This window comes from Aplidium turbinatum, chromosome 2 (genome assembly GCF_918807975.1).
Source record: "Aplidium turbinatum chromosome 2, kaAplTurb1.1, whole genome shotgun sequence".
In the NCBI taxonomy this organism is placed as follows: domain Eukaryota; kingdom Metazoa; phylum Chordata; class Ascidiacea; order Aplousobranchia; family Polyclinidae; genus Aplidium; species Aplidium turbinatum.
Window position 1 is genome coordinate 21,794,856 of NC_137473.1, and position 20,833 is coordinate 21,815,688.

At 38.9% G+C, this 20,833-nt stretch overlaps 1 protein-coding gene across 3 annotated transcripts in view; it reads right to left on the reverse strand.

Moving 5' to 3' along the window:
* Positions 1-574: 574 nt before the first annotated feature.
* LOC145765717 (tubulin tyrosine ligase 3-like) overlaps positions 575-20,833 on the reverse strand; it is a 70,527-nt gene continuing 50,268 nt past the window's right edge. Inside the window, exons 14-21 of one of the 3 annotated variants that reach the window (XM_082577538.1) lie at positions 20,565-20,713; positions 16,095-16,338; positions 14,169-14,285; positions 13,769-13,870; positions 13,314-13,465; positions 12,183-12,289; positions 7,318-8,236; positions 575-2,172 (exon numbers count right to left, since the gene is read on the reverse strand). In XM_082577538.1, coding sequence (XP_082433664.1) covers positions 1,928-2,172; positions 7,318-8,236; positions 12,183-12,289; positions 13,314-13,465; positions 13,769-13,870; positions 14,169-14,285; positions 16,095-16,338; positions 20,565-20,713 — 2,035 coding nt within the window. In that variant the 3' untranslated portion in view covers positions 575-1,927. Of the gene's footprint in view, positions 2,177-7,317; positions 8,237-12,182; positions 12,290-13,313; positions 13,466-13,768; positions 13,871-14,168; positions 14,286-16,094; positions 16,339-20,564; positions 20,714-20,833 lie in introns of all 3 variants that reach the window. The other 2 variants (XM_082577540.1, XM_082577539.1) reach the window with 2 other exon arrangements.

Genomic DNA, 20,833 nt, shown 5'->3' on the forward strand with positions numbered 1-20,833 from the left:
GCCTTGCACCAGACCATGTCCGGCCAGAAATTCAACCGGAGAAAGACCCAGATCCTGGCGTCCAAACCTGATCTGACCCACCTGGCGTCCGAACCTGATCTGACCCACCAAGCTCAATTGCTTTTTCTTGAAGCTGCGATCTTGAACAGCATCAAGATTCTGGGCATTTGGTTAGGAATTAACAAAACAGAACAATAAAAGTTTCAAACAAGCCGCATCGACAGAATTCTCCATCTCCTTCGTATAGAAGGCGCCACCAAAATTTGGCACAAAGGGGCCATGTTTAATGTGAGTTACAGATGGAGGCACATCAACCCTCTCTTGTTTTCCAACAGCGTTCCGCATGCCCCAAACAAAATCTTTTTTCGTCCCCGAATAAATGCTTTATAATTACAATACAAAGATACAAAGCGCAATATCTTGTGCAAAACAAGCTATATTTGCAGGTGTAGGCTACACTTTCCCTGTTTTATTAGTAGCCTACATTATAAGACAGTGGTCGTCCGACTGGCACACATCCAAAACTCAATTGGCCCACGTTAAAAAATTCAACTGGCACAAAGGGAAAACCTTCGATTACTATCGTGTTTGTCACAGAACCCCCACTCACAAAAATTTACATAAAAACAGTGCTGTAACGTTCCTGTGGCACAACAATGAACAAGAAACACAACAACTATCATTGTTTCTTTTTCGGCTATTTTAATTTTATTATTATTTATTAGCATCAGACCAATAGGTCCATGTTTACTACCAAACATGCAAAAAACAAAAAATACAATTGACGAAACGTCGAAATAAAAGCAGATTGTCCCTTTATTCATATTATGGTGGTTCAGCTTAATTTACACAAGTAGAACGCATCATGTTATTTAACTAAATGCCTGGTGAACAGCCCCATTCAATTTTCAATCACAAAAACCCAGTTAACAGATCATGCTGTTGGGGAGAATTGTCAACGAGTAAACTGCAAATGGCAGTATTGAATGCGGAAGAAATTGACTGCACTCAACATTTTGTTTGATTAACTGGCCTACTTGGAGTTCGAATACAGCATGGTGATATGAAAATGTAGAATGATGCATGAATACACTTCAGCAAGAAATCAATTTGCCTAAAAAGCGAGGAACCTTTGTAGAGCCCTTTAAATTTGCAGAACCTCATCTCTCATATTTCGCGAAACCAAGCACTGATCTATATAGGCCTACAGTATATGCTTCTCTTAGACTGGTCACCGATTCTGTTCAGTTGTAAGCTCTTTTGTTTCCAAAAAAAATGTTGGCTTTCCATGCGCTTTGCTCTTTGTCAAATAAGGATTGATTAAACTCACCATCTTCGAGATGGTGCTTATCTGGGATGCTATAAACAGAACTTCCTTTATTTTTGTTTTGCTCATTTTGTGTAATTTTTTGGCTGAGACAGGCCTAGATGGAAACTTTTACTTTGCTTATTGCCTTAGCGAATAGCGAAGTTATTCTTAACTCTATTTTACAACACCCCTAGAAGAGTCGATAGAGGCACATTTCACTGAATACAGTAAATTTGTGGCTGAAATTTAGAGAAGTCTAAGTGCTTCACAGTAGATAAACCTACTAAACGTAGGAAAAAGTCTCATGTCATAATCTTTGTTTGCTGAAATGCGTAATTTATGCATTGAGCATAAAGATTTTTTTTTTTTGCTTTTTGCGTTATAGCCTACATACGAAGGTCTACGACAAATAGAAACGCAACAAACGAGTGCAGTTCCGCATTGCAACATTTTAGTAAGCCTAATTGTCATTTTATGAAAAACGTAAAAAAAAGTAATAAAAAAACAGAAAATATAAAAAAATTGCTTATTTTGTGATGCTTGATGAAAATATTTCTACAAGTATGTGGCCAAACATGCATAAATTATCTTGTGCCGGAAGTGCTGACAAACGTATCTTCACGGTCCAAAGCGCACTCCAACGGGAGGGGGGTCTCCGACACAGCATAGGCTGTTGCTTAAAAAGTCTGTGCTGATGAAGCCACGCTTGGCTGCACACTTGCAGGTAACCATCCTCCAGTTGCGACAGTGCTTGTAGCGACGGAGCACACGAAGGAAGGCAGGATCTTCAACGAAATCGGCTTGGCTTGATGCGGAAGAAAATGAGTCGTCGTCACAAAGAACACACGAGCGTCTAGTAGAGTCTGCCTGGGAATATAATACCTGATGTAGCGAAGAATTTCCACGTTACTGTTGTATTTCTAAACGTTTATGTTTTATGTGGAGTGACTAGTCCTGTCTTGTATCCTATTACACGTTCAAAACGTTGCGCCGTGTGCTACACTACGTTGCGTTCGGATGAAGAAACAATGTGCGATGAAGTTTAGTCTTCATGGTGGAACTTTTTATTGAAAAAAGAATGCAAGTGTAGCTTCATTCTGATTTTATCTCGAATCATTATTTATACATGACCACTTATTCGGGACTTCAGGTAAAAAAACATCAAGAAAATAATTAATCAACATAGAGTGTGTAAGCAGCAGGTCAAACAAAACAGCAAATACCACAACATATTGCTTTTGCGTAATGACACACATGACCATACTAGTAGAGATGACCGGCTATGTCACATTTTGAAGCCTTAAAATACCGGGCCGACTGTTTCGTAGCAGTTCGGCAGACAAAACACATTACTTTTGCCTTATGAGTATGTAGACATGAATCGCAGGTTTGTGGACGTTGACTCAATGTAAAGAAAGTTTGTAAATTGAGAGCTGAAACATTGCGCAGCTGGACATTTTGCTTGATGGGAGTGAACCATGAAGTAAGCTCATACGCAGTTAGTCACAGCATAGGCAAGTCTAGCAGCTAGAGTGAAAAGGAAAACAATAAAGTCGCACAATATGTGCACTTGTGCAGTTAGTTTTCATGTGATATTCTCAAGCAACATAGCACAGAAAAGTAATGCACGGTACCGAAATTATGCAGCTGATTACTGAGCAAATCAAGCTTCTGATATGCAATGGCTACAGGCGAAGTTGTATCTTCACTTCAGCATACTTTTTAATTGCTACTGTAGCCTACTTTAACTTTGTAGTCAGTTGACGAAAGGAAAGCAGGTCAACTTCATGTTTGCAAAACTAAACCAGATGAACCAATCGTTTTCTGTCAGCAAAATATTGTAACTCTTTGACTAATGTATGAATCGTAATGCATGTCTTAGCATGTAGGATAGCCTATACAGTATACAATTATACATGACCACGAATCGGTCATGATCTGAAGTTCACATGTTCAAGTAGATGATGGACTTGTTGTTTCATTGCATTTTATAGGAATTAAGTTACAGAATGCCTAACAAATGCGTTGCGTTTGGTTGCAAATCAGGCTACTTTACTTATGTTACCAATATTTCTAAGTTTGCTTTTCCTCTGGATATAGTGTAGTTTTGCTGGCGCAATGGATAAACTTTGTTAACCGATCTAACTGGAAGCCTACAAAAAGTCTATTTTGTGTATGAAACATTTTGAAGAGAAATTTAGAAGTTATGGTAAAAGAAATAACCTCAAGTGGAAGCTAAATCCAGTTCCGACAGTTCACTCAATTCAAGCATTAAAACGCCATCACTCCATCAGCTTTACCAACTCCAGCACCTCCACGAAAAGCACCCAAAATTCATATAAAACAACTTGATGAACTGGTAGACTTTTCGCAGAAAAACAGAATATCTTATTTTCAGTGACATAACTGAGGCACACTGCCCAGATGGTTTCCAGTAGGCTATACTGTCGGGAATAAAACTTTTTGATTTTTTACAACATTATTTCTGACAAGTTGTCTGGCTTTCCAAAGGTTGCTGAAGCTGTTAGTAGATCGAAATTTGCATGTGCAAAAATATTTGTTGAAAAGGGATATTCAATTTTGGAAAGAGGATCTAGCTGCAAATGATCCATGCATTTCAAGCTTTAAAAAGTTTCAGGAAGATGTGGATGAAGTTGCCAATGAAATGTTTAACGCAACATTATCTTCTAATAGTGCAGAAGTTGGCTTTACAATAGCCGGTTATATTGCAAAAAAACTTGTTAAACGCTCCAAATGTGCAAAAGTTTACTTACAGCTAATTCTGCAGCTAAAGCTCCTTTGTACTTTCAGCTTTTGTCAAGGGGGGCTTCAATGTGTCTTCTCAGCCACTTTCTGATTTTGTTTATAGTGCTTTTGCTGCTTTAGATGTTGTTGAAGAAAAGGTACGCAAATGTGGATTGCCTTGTCGAAAAGCTATGTAGTAGCCTATGTTTTCAAAAAATATTTTTTCTCCGGTGTAAAGTTTGCATGTGACACACTGGTGGTCTGGGGCAACCACTTTGCATCGAAAATTGTTGTTAATATTTATTATAATAATTACCAAAAGATTATAAATGAGTCAAAAAGAAAGGATAACATTGTAGCATTTAAGCAAAGGCAAAAGTAGTTTAAGATTCTATTGTAGTTATGGGATGTCTTTTTTCCGTCACCACGATCACTATCGTCTTTGTAGTTCCCCCCCACTTCATTGAATAAAACATATATCATTATTTTCGCATGTCCTTACACTATTTCTGTTGTAAAAAAATAGTCTGTGCTGTTTGTTATTGCTTATTTTGAGATGTTTGTTCACTTACAAATTATTAATTTGCACCATTCGTTATGTAGTTTGGTAATGCAATATGTCTAAATGTAAGGTCAGGCACCTGTTAAATGCATTAAAAACGCCTAACAAGTCTGAAAAATATCTGCCTTGTTATACCCCATGCCAGTAAGAGCAGTTTCTTTGTTCGTCAAAATTTCAAATATTTTTCTATCGGCCCGTTGTAAAAAGGCCTTCATATGTGACATAGCCGGCCATATCTACTAGGTAGCCATGTGACACAGTAGGGGAGACTGGGGTTAGTTGGAAAGCGGGGTTAGTTGAAAAATCAGCATTTTTGCAACTCCCGAAAACTTTTTAAAATATTTACTGCCACCATGTGATGTAGTTTGTCAAAACACACAATCCATGTTAGTTTCGATTTGCTGAGTCCAGGTATGCCTGCTTGAGCGAACATTTTTTATTTTTTTAGCTATGAAGTAAAATTTTTGGCTCTTTGAGAAACATCTTATGCGTCCATGGCGTTAAAGATAGACACACGTTTTTTGGTGTGTGTTAGCTGTAGTTGTTCCACAATACTGAGAAATAAATAAATTTTGGTCAAATGAACCATGCTTGAATATTTTAGGAAAATTGTTAGTCATGTCCTGATGGGGCTAGTTGGAAAATTGTAGATGGGGTTAGTTGGAAAATGTTTTGAATACTTTTGAATTTTTAAATTGTGCTTTTGAAAGTAGTATAAGCTCTAATATACTTGTTTTTAGCACATTGTAAGGTTTTAGTTTGAACTTTGAATAACTTGGAAAGTAGCCTACAAAGGACATAGAGTAAATAAATTAAAAAAATTATTTTTTTTCAATGGCGTCCTTGAAAAAGGCTCATGGCCTACTAGAGTCCATGGCCTCCAGGATGAGAAACCCTGGTTTAAAGTAATTGGTTGTTGAATTTATTGCTTTTTTACTTGAAAGAAAGTAATTTATTTGCTTACAACGACATGTAAATGTTAACCTCATGACGTTTTCCAACTAACCCCATGATGTTTTCCAACTAACCCCAGACATGGGGTTAGTTGGAAAATCGTTGTATGTTTGTTTATTTTAAATTTCCATTAAAAGCTGAATTGACTCAATACGTATTTTTGGTTGTAAGATACAGGACACCATAGGTGATAATTTAAGCCGCTTCAAGTTGTCAGGTTATGCACCAGTTGTTTTAAATTTCACTTTAAAAGAAAAACTTTCCAACTAACCCCAGTCTCCCCTAATACTCTTTTCATACAGATTGTAGACAAACCAATAAAAGTCGCAACACCTTCCTCTTTTCTCCTCTCTAATTTATAAATCAATGGTAGTTTCTAACTTAAATCCTGATTGGCATGAAGCAAGAAGAGATACACAAAAAACAACCATAGTAGCCTACAGCTCAAATTTAGTGAAATTTTTATCTTTGAAAAGCTGCTCATTTTGGTCGTGTGAAAATGTCATGCAAAAAACTTCTTACGCAGTCAGTCAAAATAAAGTAAGTTCAAAAAAACTTCAAGAAAACTTTCACGCACAACTAATAAAGACATGAAATATCTAATAATTTTAAAAGTTTATAACAGTTAAAACCTTAATGTTTTTTAGATATTTAGAAAAGCATCCCCAACAAATTTGTTATTTAGATTGAGAAATCAGTCATATCACCAAGCGAAATAACACGATATAAGCTGAATTAAATTTTTTTCTTTATTAAAGACATAGGCAAAAATTTCAATGCCAAAATCGCAGAGTCGTTTTTGTTTGAGCAACGTTCACAAAGATAAAATTTTTAAAATTTATTTCCTTTCCAAAAAGGGTAGGCTAACTGGTTGTGACAGTTGAAAAATCTCTCGGCAAATTCATTGCTTCCATGGTACGCAAAGACGTTCTGTACTGACGCCACAGTAATCGCTAAAATTAAGAAGAGGGGTTTGAATGCAAATTTAAGAAAAGTTATACCGAAGGTCTTAGAATATACTGTTGTATCCTAAAACCATGGCTAAAGTTATAATTGAAATTATCCTTCCCCCTACTAAAATACAAACATGTATGTCAATATGAATAAGGACTTCATGTGAAAAATTATAAAGTTCTAAATGAGAAACAGAGTCAACATAATTATGGGTTCAAACCCATTATGATCACCAAACTGCCAATATGACGATGATAATTTGAAATCCGGGAAAAAATGTTGGCTGGAAATGGGTGACTGGGACATAATTAGAGAAGGACATGTCAAAAATGAAACCACGATTAGACAGTGGGAAGGCCTTTTATCCTGGTCCTTCTCAGTTTTGATTTAGACCACACTAAAAGAGCCTGGTTTACAGAAGTGGACCTTCGTTTTGACTTCTCGTGGTGCGTGAACCAACTATGGTTGAATGGACAACCATCAGCTAACTTCTTGTAACGCAGTGCTCTTGGAAAAGCAAGAAATTTGTCGACGTATTTACTAAATTCCTCATAATCCGTATCTCCTAACGATTTTTTTACAAGTATACGTTTATGCGTCGGAATAGCCAAAGAACCTAATGATGGCGAAAACGAGACATCGGAGTCATTGTTTGAAGGATCACAAAACGTCTGATTATTTGATTTGTTTGGCGATTTGAGTTTAGTTACTGGGTTAACAGTTGCGTGGTTAGGTGGGTAATAACACGTCACAGCAAAGCCACTCCGTTGTTGGGAAACCCATTCATGGATACCTGAAACGCGGGGGTGAGAACCCGCAAGTCGAAAGTCCTGAATCCCGTATGTGACGCCTCTCTTCTGCATGGTGTTTCCTGATTGTTGATTTGTCTGTTCTACGTGCATGTTGTAATATTTTTGGAACGGAAGGCTTAGCCCAATGGTTTGCGGACTCAGTGTGACCAATCCCGGAGGGGGTGCTGGGTGGATAACTGCAGAACCCCCTGCCAAAACGTCGCCTCCTGGAACACCTGATACAGGAAATGTTTTAGGAACTACTGCTTGTGGAGGGGGGTAAGGGTGATTGATTTTGCTGGGGAGGTAGCCTCTGTTGGCAGCCGCGACAACGCTGCTGTATGCGGAGCCAAGGTTCATCATCCCCATGGTCGAAGCAGCTTTAGCTTGAGGAGAGCTGACCAAGTGGGAGCCATTGGATATTTGATTTGGAGAATCTTCGCTTGCTGGAAGCTTGTAAAGAGATCCGTTTGCTTTGGCGCTGACTCGGTTTTGGGGGTATGGCTTCACAGAGGTGGTTTGTGAGGAGGAAGTAGTTTGGTTACCACTGACAGTTGTGGTGGGACATTTGGGGAGGTTAAAAGCGTTGGGTCGGCTCGGTGTGTTACTAGCTTCGCTCGTTAATCGCTTCATGGTAGTTTGCATCTTTATCTTAACAGGAGTCTTGGCACGATCCTGATGGTTACGCGTTGACTGCGAAGTATTGTTTGATGCTTGTTGCTTCATCCTGGACTTAGGCGGCTTGTTGACCACATGAAAATAGACACTGGTAGCCCGTCCTATCGACTTTGAGGCAAGTGATGAGTTTTCAGTGTTAGCGTTATTACTTTTGTTATTAGGATTATTATTGGAAGAGCTGGACGCTTGGCAAATCGGACGACGCACGGGAATGGATGGTTTCTTGATGGTTACTCCGTCAACCTAAAATATATAAAAATATAAATCAAAGGAACAATCAGTTAGGTTAAGTGGATATGGAAACGTATTTCTACGAAGATCTCTTCAAAAAAAACACCCACTGATGGTATCTACAACTCAACTACAATTCACACTACACTACAATTCACCTAGTGCTGCATAAAAAGGTGAGTTTCATACTTGATCCAAGCATCGGGGAGATGAGAAAATAAATTCCTTTCTCTAGGACACCTTTTCTTTAGCAATTATACCCACCCCATTTATTACACCTTGGGTAGAAGTGAGTGATGTTTTTCAACAACCAGCTTATGCCAGGAGTCGAACCAGGATTGCAAAGCAAGCGCCTGATCCGCTACTCCATCCCACCTCTACACATTGTGACGTTAAAAATTGCCTTCTTGCTTAGATTATTTTGCAATTTTTTTGTCACCACTACATGGTCAGCGGTGGGATGGCGCAACGGATAAGGCGTTGGCTTTCCAATTATGCAAACCTGGTTCGACTCCAGCTTCTGCTGGTTGTTGAAAACACCGCTCACCTCTACCTAGAGTGTAATAAATTGGGTGGGCATAATTGTTGCATGAAAGGTGGCCGAGAGAAAGGAACTGGCCACCTTACTCTCCTTTGTGCCGAAGGCTTAGTACAAGCTTAGTAGGCCTACTTGGCTTTCCCAAGATGTGTTCCAAATGTGAAAAAATTGAATAAAACATGGGTACGCATCTTTTTGGGTCACCCTGTACAATGAGAACCTTATCTTCTCATACCCGACACTTGAATTAAGTATAGGACAACCTTTAACATGGTTAAAACATGGTCACCACTAACACTAGCATGCTAAAAGGATAGGCCCGACGCTTGAAAGGTTAAAATAAAGACGATTGGATTTCCCATGATTATTTATGAATTTTTGTGGAAACCAATGTTAAGCAATACCTATTTTATTGCAACAGTTAGGAACAACTTTTCCATTAAGATATACGGTAAACAAAGATAAAATAGTCTTCTACTCGTATCGCATTCCTCGAAAGTGTTTGTTTGTGGGAATCTTTATCCTCCGAAAGAAAAAGCGTCTAGAAGAATAATAATTGCAGAGACTTTAAACCACCTACGCAAGCCTGGTCAACGAAACTAACAAAACGAAATTTTAGTTGGTTGCTGTTGAAGTGGTGCTGTCTATAAATCATTTAATTCGCCAGGTTTTGCTGAATAAAAGGCTATCGTTGTTTAAGTGCACACCAGGAAATGCAAATCATCTTGCTGTTTGAAACTGCAGTTTGTTTGCCAAGAATAAGGAATAAGGAATCTGCTAACAATGTATTTTGTCCCGAGCATTCAGCAGGTCACTTTCAATATGTTTCCTTACGGCATTGTCAGTTTAATTTGCTGTGAGAATCAAATTCAAAGCCATCATGTTCATGCGCGAGCATGATCAGCAATGGAAATCATCTAACAACGAGGGCGATTTAATGTCAATAATTACATTCTGTTTGCTACAACGTTTGGGACATAACAACAATAAAACAAGTATTTCTATAAAAAGAGGTTTCACTGTCGTAGAGTCAATTAAGAAAGTTATAAAATTAATTTTTGTTTTGGGTTAACTTTATTTTCACATGTTTATGACATAATTTCTAAGTAAGCTTTTAATTTTTTTTAAGTAAGACTAAGAGTAATTCAAAGCAAAGAAAGTGCTCTAGATTTAAGGCCTACGAGTTGTAATGTATTTGTTCAATTCGTTTGTTAGTTGTAGAATAAAATCAATAAAGTTACTACCCTGAACCATATACCTTGGGGTGACACCTGGGTGACATTAGATAAATCGCTCACATACCCCCACCATTTGGTGGCACTGCGCAAAAAACTGACATCCTGCGTTGCGCTATTGCTCGGCAGGCTCCAGCTGAGGGCTGACACTTTGCGTATAGCCGCCTTAGCCATTGTCTACTCTTCAGCAGAGTACTGTGCACCTGTTTGGTATTGCAGTGCTCACTACCACAACATCGCCGTTGTTGTCGTGTGAGCCTCTGGGGCCGAAGGTTTATCCTTTTACCACCCCAGATTCACGATGCTCCCGTACTACACTGGGCTAGTAAAGAGCAGCCAGTCTTTGGTTTCATCATCCATGACACGCAGACCTTCCACTGTGTTAGGTGGCTTGAAGATGATACACTCATTGATGATGTGGTCGGTCTTTTCCGCGGCACCACATTCACAGGAGGAGGAAGAGGCCATTCCCCATTGGTGCATGGTTGAGTGGAAAAGCCCAACGCCAGCACGGAGACGGTTGAGGCTCACCCATATCTGTCTTTGTAGTGTCAGGCCAATGGGGCGTGTGTCGGCGTCGGAGATGAACGAATAGAGTCTGGTGGTGCTTGACTTCTATTCAGAATTCCATTTATCGTCCGCCCAAATAGCTACAGAGATGTCTTGTTCATCAGCTTCGTTGATCAGAAGTTGAGCGGCTGGCACGAATGGGTGTCTTGATTTGAGTCAACTGGGGTGCTCGTTTGGGAGAGCAGAGATCTTGTGATGGAGAAGCCAAAGGACTGGTTAGGCTCCAGTGCCCGTCGACCGAGGGACAGAGTGGATTCTTTGCGACGAAGTTCAGCAGGTCAGATGCCAGCGAGAATGGGGAGATTGTCTAATGGTGTGGGACGCAGGCATCCGGTCACTGTGTGCAGGGCGCTGTTTATGGCAGTGTCGATGTTATAGCAGTAAGCTCTGCGGCACCAAACAGGTGCACAGTACTCTGCTGAAGAGTAGACAAAGGCTAAGGCTACTATACGCAAAGTGTCAGCCCTCGCCCCCCAGCTGGAGCCTGCCAAGCGCTTGAGTAGCGCAGCGCGGGATGTGAGTTTCTTGCCCAGTGACTTCAAATGGTGGCGGTATGTGAGCGATCTGTCCAGTGTCACCTCAAGATACCTTGGTTCGGGGCTAAAACATCGATACTGTCATAAACACCCCCCTGCGCACAGCGAGCGGAAGCCTCTCACACTATCAGATAATTTCTCTATTCTTGCTGACATCCACACTTCTGAGCTTCGTCGTGCTGAAGACATTCTGTCTCTCGGTCGACGGGCATTGGAGCCTAACATTTTCTTTACTACAAGGTTTTTACTTCTTCAAACGTGCACCCCATCGACTGAAATCAAGACACCCATTCGTGTCACCTGCTCAACTTCTGACTACCGAATCTGACGAACAAGACATCTCTGTGGCTAATTGGACGAATCATATATGGAATTCTAAATGGAAGACAAGCACCACCAGACTCAATTCGTTCATTCCCAACGCCGACACACGTCCCATCGGCCTTACCGTCTCATCCTTAACCGTTTTCGCACGAGCGTCGAACGTTTTCGTTCAATCATGCACTGATGGGGAATGGCTTCTTCCTCCTCCTGTGAATGTGGTGCCAAGGAACAAACTGCAGACCACATCATCAACGACTGTACCATCTCCAAACCGCCTAACGGAGTGGAAGGTCTGCGCGTCTTGGATGATGAAACCAAAGACTGTCTGCTCTAATAGCCTTCCAGTGTATTCCGGGAATATCTTGAATCTGGGGTGGTAAAAGGATAGACCCTCGCCCCAAAGGCTGGTACGACAAAGAAGAATAGTTATCTTTTTAAAGTCTAAATCGGTTACGGTGGTCAATTTTTCACATTTTTAGTTGGATAATAGTCTGTAGGCTATTTATTCATTTAAAAAGTTGGATCATATCTGATTGCTTGAACGCAAGGGTAAGATAGAGTATTTTTTGATAAGTTGACAATATACGGGACGTGATCATCATCAATACAATAATAAAATAGCCTACTGACCGTGTATGTTTCTTGCTATTGCTTATATGCTATGTTTGATGTTACAAGTCACCCTCTCCTTTTGAGGACTTTATGTGTAGGCCTACGCTAACCAAAATGCTCCCAAACATAAAGCGAGTACTCACATTAAGCGCCTTTCCTACATACAGAGGCACGTCCACCGTTGCTTGCTTGTACATCAGCTCAAACAGACCTACGTCACAATTCTTGTCTCGTTTTCTATCCAAGATTACTGAAATGTTAACATTCAAAATCAAAAGTAACACTTACTACATTCAAAACTTTGTAAGTGAAAATTAATTTCTGTTAACCTCCATCACTGACATATTGCCTTGTGTAGGCAGGCCTATCGATCATATTCGATAGTGAGGAAATCTCTGGTTGATCATTTGAATCTTTATCGTTGAACCTTATTTTGTACCTTAATCCTGGTACTTTCACTTATCAACAGAGGCTTTAAACAACTGCCACAGGTCAGGTCACATAAACAAGTCTCCGTTAAAAATTAAATGATGCCTTGTTGTCTATGAATTGTTCCATTCACTCGGTAAATGCAGAACTGTTCTTGAATTGCGTACGTCAAGCGCACACTTCGGCACTTGAATCAGCATTTCTTGGTCTTTTCGTTTCTTTGTCTGCAAGTTAGGTGCATGTCCAACTGCGCTATGAGGGCCCGTGCAGCGTAGCGTAAGATCGTGTCGAGACGAGTCCCTACTTCATTTTCTATAATAAATTTATAGGCCTAGCCTTTGCCAATTTATTTGGTTTAAAACACCAAATCATAGCATCAATACGTTTTGCCAGTTACTTTGTGGCCTTCAGTAGCCTAACCAGGGATGCCGACTCGAACTTGAAGTAGCTCCAAGAAATCGATTTTAAATTTTCTACTAATTCAGTAACTTTAGAAAACAACTAAAAGCTTCTAGACATCTACATCATCAGAAACACTATCAGCTCAATCAGCAGAGCTACTGCCAAGAGTGAGAATAAAAAGGGAAATTTAATACCGGTATCAAGAAAGTTTTTGTTGTTTTCACATTTCAGATGTTTAATCTTTCCATTTTGCTGAAAGTGGAGTTAAAATTAATGCACATCACGAAACATGAAGATGAGTACGGACTTGCAAATACTTAGCAAACTTCTATAAAAATTGTTCGAGTAAACATTTTTGGAGGGACTAAATAATCTAAAAACTGCGATAAGCTTATTATTTGGCCAAAGAAATATAATCTTGTACTTTTCCAAACATGGTATACCTTTCAGTGTATCTTCTTGTACAGAAGCACATAGCTTGCTTGTCACTGATGTTGACCTGGACATTGTTGGACTGGAATTGACTTCAATCAACCAAGGATTGTAATCTTCATCGATCATGAAGTCTGCGCCGTACAATTCGAACGAGCTCTTCCTACAAGAAGAAATCTCTTCACGAACTACGTACGAAGCAATTAGTGAGAACAAATTGCTTCCGTATGAAACGTTTATCATAAACAGTTTATCCGGTTTTACTGACCAAATAACTGAGATTACAACGACTCGGCAGAACGAGATAATAAAGTAAAATGTGACAGGCAGTCTGTTGTTATTTAACTTCCAATAAAATATTTTAAACTATCGAATTTAATGACTGTGCCCAAAGTTCATAACAAACATTCAATACTCTTCAGATAAGGAAAAGTCAAACGAAAAGGAAATTTGAGTTATCAAGCACCTGTACTCGACAGTATCCTGCGCAGTCTGGCATATGTGGATGATCGCTTTCTTCATCCCAGGAAACACTTTGTCCTCCCACAAGGTATGACAACCCCTATTCCTGTAAATAAACCCAGCACAACAGTGGTAATGACGATTTATTACAAAAATTTTAATCAATTGTTAATTTAAAGGAGTGATTACACCTTTATTCTTGTGAAGTCATCTTACACTTATTATTGTGATATTTTTCTAAAATAGAAGTTAATGATACTTTGCTCATAAAAATTAACGAATAGAAATAGCTAGTGTAGCCATCTTGGCATCGTCAAGCATAAATGAGAAGTTTATTTAATTCGATAAAAGACAATCCTTTTTCTTAAATATCAACGTGTAAAAAATTTTGGACTTAGTTTCACCTGAGATAATTTTTGAAATCGGTATCCGACCACATGTTGTCGTGTGGCAGTAGAGAGCTACGTTTTGGGTCAACTTCAAAGTTCTTTTGTACCGAGTAGTTGCACAGGTGGATGCATCTAACAGACGTAACAAGACGTTTGAAATGAAAAACACAACAAACGAACAAAAAAAGTGAAGTATAAAATGACTAGTAACAAAAGTAGCCTACTAGCCTACAATCTAAATATTTAACAACTGTATCAAGAATGTGCAATTCTTTGGATCGATGAAAAGGTTACATGGTTTTAAAGACCTTTGGTATCAGCCGGCAAGGATTCTGCAAAACGTTTTAAAAATCGAATGTTTCGAGTGAAAAATGATTTCAATATATGCAAAGTAAAACAGCGAGGTAAAATTGATTCACACAAGATGTAATCTAAATTGAACATAAGAATGCGAACAGCATTGACAATTAAGAACGATGTTAATAATAATAATGTTATGGTTTTATTTATAGTGCCTTACAACAGCTAAGGTCTTTTCGCGACAGTGCTCATTTTTAATTTTATATCAGGTTCACGATGTCATCACATTATTACCCGACTTATTCTCACTGCGTTATGCGAGAAAGAACACAATCGGAGGCCTCTGACCTGAATCGATCTCAGATCTACAAAACACCAGAACCGAAGGCGAAACCATTCGGCCACTAAGCTGGTTAAGAGCGGTGTTGTGGGTGGTGTAAAACTTGTGGTAAGTTTTTCTCATTAATTTCATTGCCCAGTGTCTAGCGCCTGTCGGCCTCTGACGTGATTCGTGAAGCTTTGTAAACACTTCTCCAGAACTGTTTTTCGGGTTAATGATTTGATAACGTTGGATGCGTCGCACTAAAGTTACCAGTTACCTTATTATGCTGCTTGTTCATGTTTCTTTTTTTCCAGATAAATACTGTATGTAGCCTATGTCTGGACAAATCGTGTTCGTGATACCACTGATATCACCGGCATAGGGTAAAGACGCACGTGGTTGTCCAGGTTTGTAACTTTGTAGCAATGTAGTTATCTTCATGCAATGTTAAATGAGATGTTCTACTGGTACAAATTAAGCTAAACTATCACAAGATGTATACAGTGACAATCTGCTTTCATTCCGACGTTTCGTCAATCAGATACGACTGACTTCGTTAGGGGGCTAGATCAGGTAGTGACTACCTGTCTAGCATGGAAAAACACAGGACATGTTGCTGAAATCAACTAAACATGCAAAATAAAAATTCAACTTCTAGACAAAATTATCGCGCGCAAAGTTTGAAATAAGTTAGAAAAAAAAGGGGGACTTATATGTTAACGATCAACAAGAAACTTAAATAACAACAAGAGAGGAGAGTGAACAGCATGAGTCATGAATCGAGTTTTGTACGCACTACTGCACAGTTTTACAATCAGCATGAAACCAATTTAAAAAACGTCAAATAAGCACTTACAATAGTTTTTGTAGATAGCAGGAAAAGAGATGCCATCATTGCGATTCATTACATGAGGCTTTTGACTGATGAACCAACTTTCAGAAAACATTCGCTTGTTATAGCCTAATCACTTTCAACTTTTAGAATTTTAGAATTGCTCCAAGTTATTTTATGATCTGAAGTTATGGCATGCATGCAAGGAGCATGCAATGTTGTTACTTGGATTGAGCCTGACTAGAATTTGCACGATTGCTCACATCCTGGGGGAGCAATCAGTCATTATTTAAAACTACATCGGTTAACTTAGAAAAGAAATTTAGTGTTGAAGTGTTAGTTCACAATTAGCAGGAGTAAAAAAAATAGAAATAACAATGGTTGTACACGGAATAGAGCAATGGGCTTACGGAAGCTAAATCTTTCATAATTTAATTGCTAATGTCCGGCATTGTTTATCACCTGTCAAAGAAAGATATCAACTTACGGCTCTAAGTTCTTGAGAGTGAAAGGTCTGGATGAGAAACGAAGGTAACTTTCTTTGTAGATCCACACCGTCACAGGATTCCAGTCGCTTACCAAGAACCACTGTCGGACATCGAACTTTGTTCCATATACCAGTAGTGGACGCTCTATGTATTTCTGCACAACCCATCTGCTGTCTTTGATTAGCGTAGAATCCCCAGAAACCAACTTAAGAATCTCATCAAGTTTATTCATGACGATGATGCCTGCAAAGCTTAACCACGTCACAGGCGAGTAAAGGCTGGTAAAAATAGCCTAGCATACAAATACATCCATGATAAATTGCAAAAAGCGAACGTAACGTGTAGGTTTTATTTATTTGGCCTTTTTATATTATTTTGCATACACCTACAGTATATTAATATACCGTAGTGGCATTGAGTTTTAGAAACTTCTCAAATGCAGGCTAGCAATAATTCACTTGGGTTTTCAAATATGTGAATATGGTAAGCATTTTTCTCTCTTTTGTTTCCGGAAAAGCTTTTCATACATTCCTAATAGAGAAACTTTTTAAAACCGTACATTGTCAAAGACAAGAGACGAAGGAACAAATGAGTATCTAGGCAAATTTAAGGCCCCGTTTTATCACAAAATTTCCTCCATTGCATTGTACCTGCGAGCAGAGGTGGGTAGTAGCGCGCTACTTTTGTATAGCACTGCTGCTGCTAGCCCGCGTACATTTCTGTTGGACTATAGCGGCTGCAGTAGCGACGCTACTTTTTTAATGTAACGGTAAAGAAAAGACGCTACATTTCTTTCAATTGCACTCCGCTATTTACTAGTTTTCAATCTGAAGTGAAAAAATGTCTTTTTTTGAAGATTTTTTTTGGAAACAATGCGATAAAAAATTGAAGGAGAAATCATTCGACTATTGCGGGAAACATCAAGCCACGCTGATACCCACAAGAGTGACACAAACTCTCAGGAAAGAGCATTTTTGAATAGTTGAGTAATCGAATCAATTTTAGAATAGCTTCTATCCTATAATAGTTTCGAATTTTTTTGTGAAAAAAAGTGATTTTAAACACCAAATAAAGTCAAAGTATCACTTGGAGCCTAAATTCTGCCCCTTAAAACTTGAAATAAATGCTGAGCAGTGTTCATAGCTTTCCAAATGTTTTTCTGTTAAACGTTGTCTCAGTTTTTGATGGTGGTTACCTCTGCAGTGGAAACTAATAATGTGGACAGTGGAGACTCACGCAATGCGGTAGCTGCTCTAATACCTTAGCGATTTAGCGAAACAACGTGACATCCACTGACAAGATTTTATCTGCTCTCATTGATAAAATACAGTTATTCAAAAGAGGTGAAACTAACCAACAGACAACGGTTTTCGTACTTATTTACCATTTTCAAACGTTAAAACAATAAAGAAAAAACAGATTTTGCTATCTAGAGTCACGCAAGAAAAATGCAGATTAATTTTAGTGTTGATGTGTTAGTGAACCAAATGATTACATTCACCAATGACTACCGCAGCCGTGTTGACCAGACAGACCAAATAGACAAATACTATAAGTTACGTTACATCATACTAATTATTATTGACTTTAATAAATTAAACTAACAATGTTATATTAAATTACCGAAAAGTCGTGCGTTGGACAATGTTACTTGTTTTACTTGCGGTTCTCCCAAAACTTCTGTTTCAACATTTTAAAAACAAACTTAGTTTTTATCTGAAGCCTCTTAACAAATATTTCTAACCAAAACTTCGTACTTTTCTTGCAAAATCAAAAAGTTAGGATTATAAGTTTTCCTGACGCCACCTTAAAGTTGCAAAGTGTGAAGGATCGCCTCAAATCCGGTATTATTTTTTTTGTTTTTCTTTTACTATCTTGGAAATACAGAATGACCTTAAGTCAAGCACCGAATTGTCGATTTACACGACATTTCTTTTGCCAGGCTGCAAAAGTCACGCATGAACCATAGGCGTTCAAAAATAAATTTTAATTTGCTTTTTACTATTCGCAAAATATTCTAAATGCAATTTAAAAAGAATGAAAACATTTCAATTTATATGAAATGATAATCACAAGTTGATTAGAGGTGAAGAATGTGAATGTTCATTATTTGAGGGTAGCGCTAGCTGTCAGCTACTTTCAAAATTTTGATCTTAAAATTTAGCCAAAATATGCCAAATTCCATCAACTAAATGCAATGAAATTATTGCTGAGTGAAGAGATTCCAGGTTATATAGAGCCGAAATCTCTGGCAAAAACTAACTGAATTCGATTATAGCAGTTCTGCGGGGAGACCTCAAAACTGGCTCCTACGATGACAATCAGCGTGGGTGCGCTTTTGCAATGTGCAACCTATTTGCTGCGCTGCTTGCTCTCAGTCCGTCACTAAAAACATTGCTATGCCCAGACAGCAAATCAAACATTTTCTTTTGATTCAACGTCTGCAAAGTGCAAACCTTAAAAACGGTTGCTTTGCTGTCTGGATGGTTTTATTTATTGTCGCTCGACAACATCTGAAGTCTTTTAGCGACAGGGCTCATTTATAAATTTAATTTATATCAGGGTACGATGTCATCGCATCATTTCCTGACTTATTGTCACATCGTTATGCAAGAAAGAACACAATCAGCAGGGTTGGAAGTCGTTAGTCAAAAAGCAATGACTATTTCGCTATTCCATAGTGCCCAAAAAGCAATGATTTTCCGCTATCGATACTTAAAAAAAGCAATTAATAACAATTACTAAAAATTGACTGGCCAAAAACAAGCAACCCGCAAACTCAAAAAAAAACAAGCCCAAACTTACGGGAAAACCGCAAGGTTAGCAACACTGTTTACAACTCTCCCTGGTATGGTTTTTCTGAACTGTGTTGCCGCAAAATTTTCCTTAATCCTTTAAAGTTCGAAAACCGGAAGGGGACTAGGTCGGATAGTAATCCGAAATCTAAATCTCGTAAATTCGTTTTGACGACGAAGTAAGTAAACAACAAAAGATAATTCAGCGGTTCTCCTGAATATCGATTAGTGAAAAAAAATAATGATTTCGTTGCTTGCATAAAAAAACACTGAATAACGCGCATTCAATATTTATTTTTAAAAGGAATGGGTATAAGCATTCGATATTCAGAAAGCAACGAATAACGCTATCGAATAGTGACCACTAATCGTTACTTCCAACCGTGACAATCAGTACCGTTTTTAAAGTCTTCAGTTTGACCCGAACTGGAATCGAATTAAGATCTACCGGTATGAGAGCCGAAAACAAAACCATTTGGCCACTGAACAGTTTCACTCCAACAATGATAAATAACGTAAATGTGACGTGAAAAAAATGAGATTACACACTGAATCCTATTTTTAGAAATGAAAACAATGAAACCACTCCATCCGCCCCGATAGCTCAATTGGTTAGCACGTCACTTCTGGAACGAAGAAACTTCAAGATCAAGCGGCGCTGGTTCGACTCTCGGGGTGTGCGCTTGAGCAACGCACGTTAAGGACTGCTCTCCATTCAGCGGCATCTAATGGATGGAATAGTTCCCCGGCAACAAGACTTCAACAATCGGAAACTTCACTCTGTCAATCTCGGTGACCGGGCCTGCGTCAGTGATGCGAAGCCTCTACAAGTATGCGAAACTGCCAGGATTAAGCTCTGCAAGAAGCTTTCCAGTCCGAGGATAAAGATTCAATCAATCAATCAATCAAATAACGTAAATGTGACTTGAAAAAAATGAGATTACACACTGAATCCTATTTTTAGATTCAAATTATTCAAATAGTTTAAGGATTCGAACCCACTATTCTAAATTGCCCATTTCTAGTCCAACACTAGTCACGACTCTGAGGATGAATTTTTGGGTGTATTGGTGCCATCTCATCAAACGTCTCTACGAAAAAACAAGTCAATTGTGGAGGTTTGTCTTTAGACAGAAGCGAGCCCCTGAGCTTTCCCAGTGTCGATTTAAAACGTCTTTTCATTACGTACAACTCCTCATTCGTTTCAGTGCTGCGGTGGAGACCCCTTTCTCTGTTGGAAAAGACGTGTTAAAGCCCAAGGGAAAGACTCATGGACTCGCATTTCTAAATGCTCGTGTTTCAAAAAGACGCATAAAACTAAATTTCACCAAGAACGTGTTTGGTGTAAAAAAAAGTTAAAATGGCAGTGTAAACGAATAATACCATTCATTTACATGGTCATTTTGGCGTTACAAGGTAATTGAAAATTGCTTCTTAATGTCACTTCAGACAAAAGCAGCAGGGAAAAGTAGAGGTAGCGCGAGCTACTTTTGTCGTAGTAGCGGTAGAGAGTAGCGCACTACTTTTGTTGACTGGTAGCGGTAGCGGGTAGCGCGCTATTTTAATGCAAGTGGCGGTAGCGGGTAGCGCGCTATTTTGGTGCAAGTAGCTGTAGAGGGTAGCGCGCTAATTTAAAAGTAGCGGGTTTCCACCTCAGCCTACGAAGTCACGTACCTCTGCCTCGAGACTTTGCTCCCGGTTTTATAATCCACGTGTTCTTGCAACCCTCAATGATAAACTGTGGATTCCTCTCTTTGATTATGGAGAGCGCGTCTTCACATTGCTTTAGATAAGATCCGCTTTGGCTAATCGTTGCTCCTTCACTATACATCGCAAATCAACAACATCAACTTAGGGAGCAATTACGGAAAATAAACAGTAATCTGACTTGTTAGTTCAACAAAAACAAAAGCATATCTCCATTAGCTGCCGTGAGGTATTTC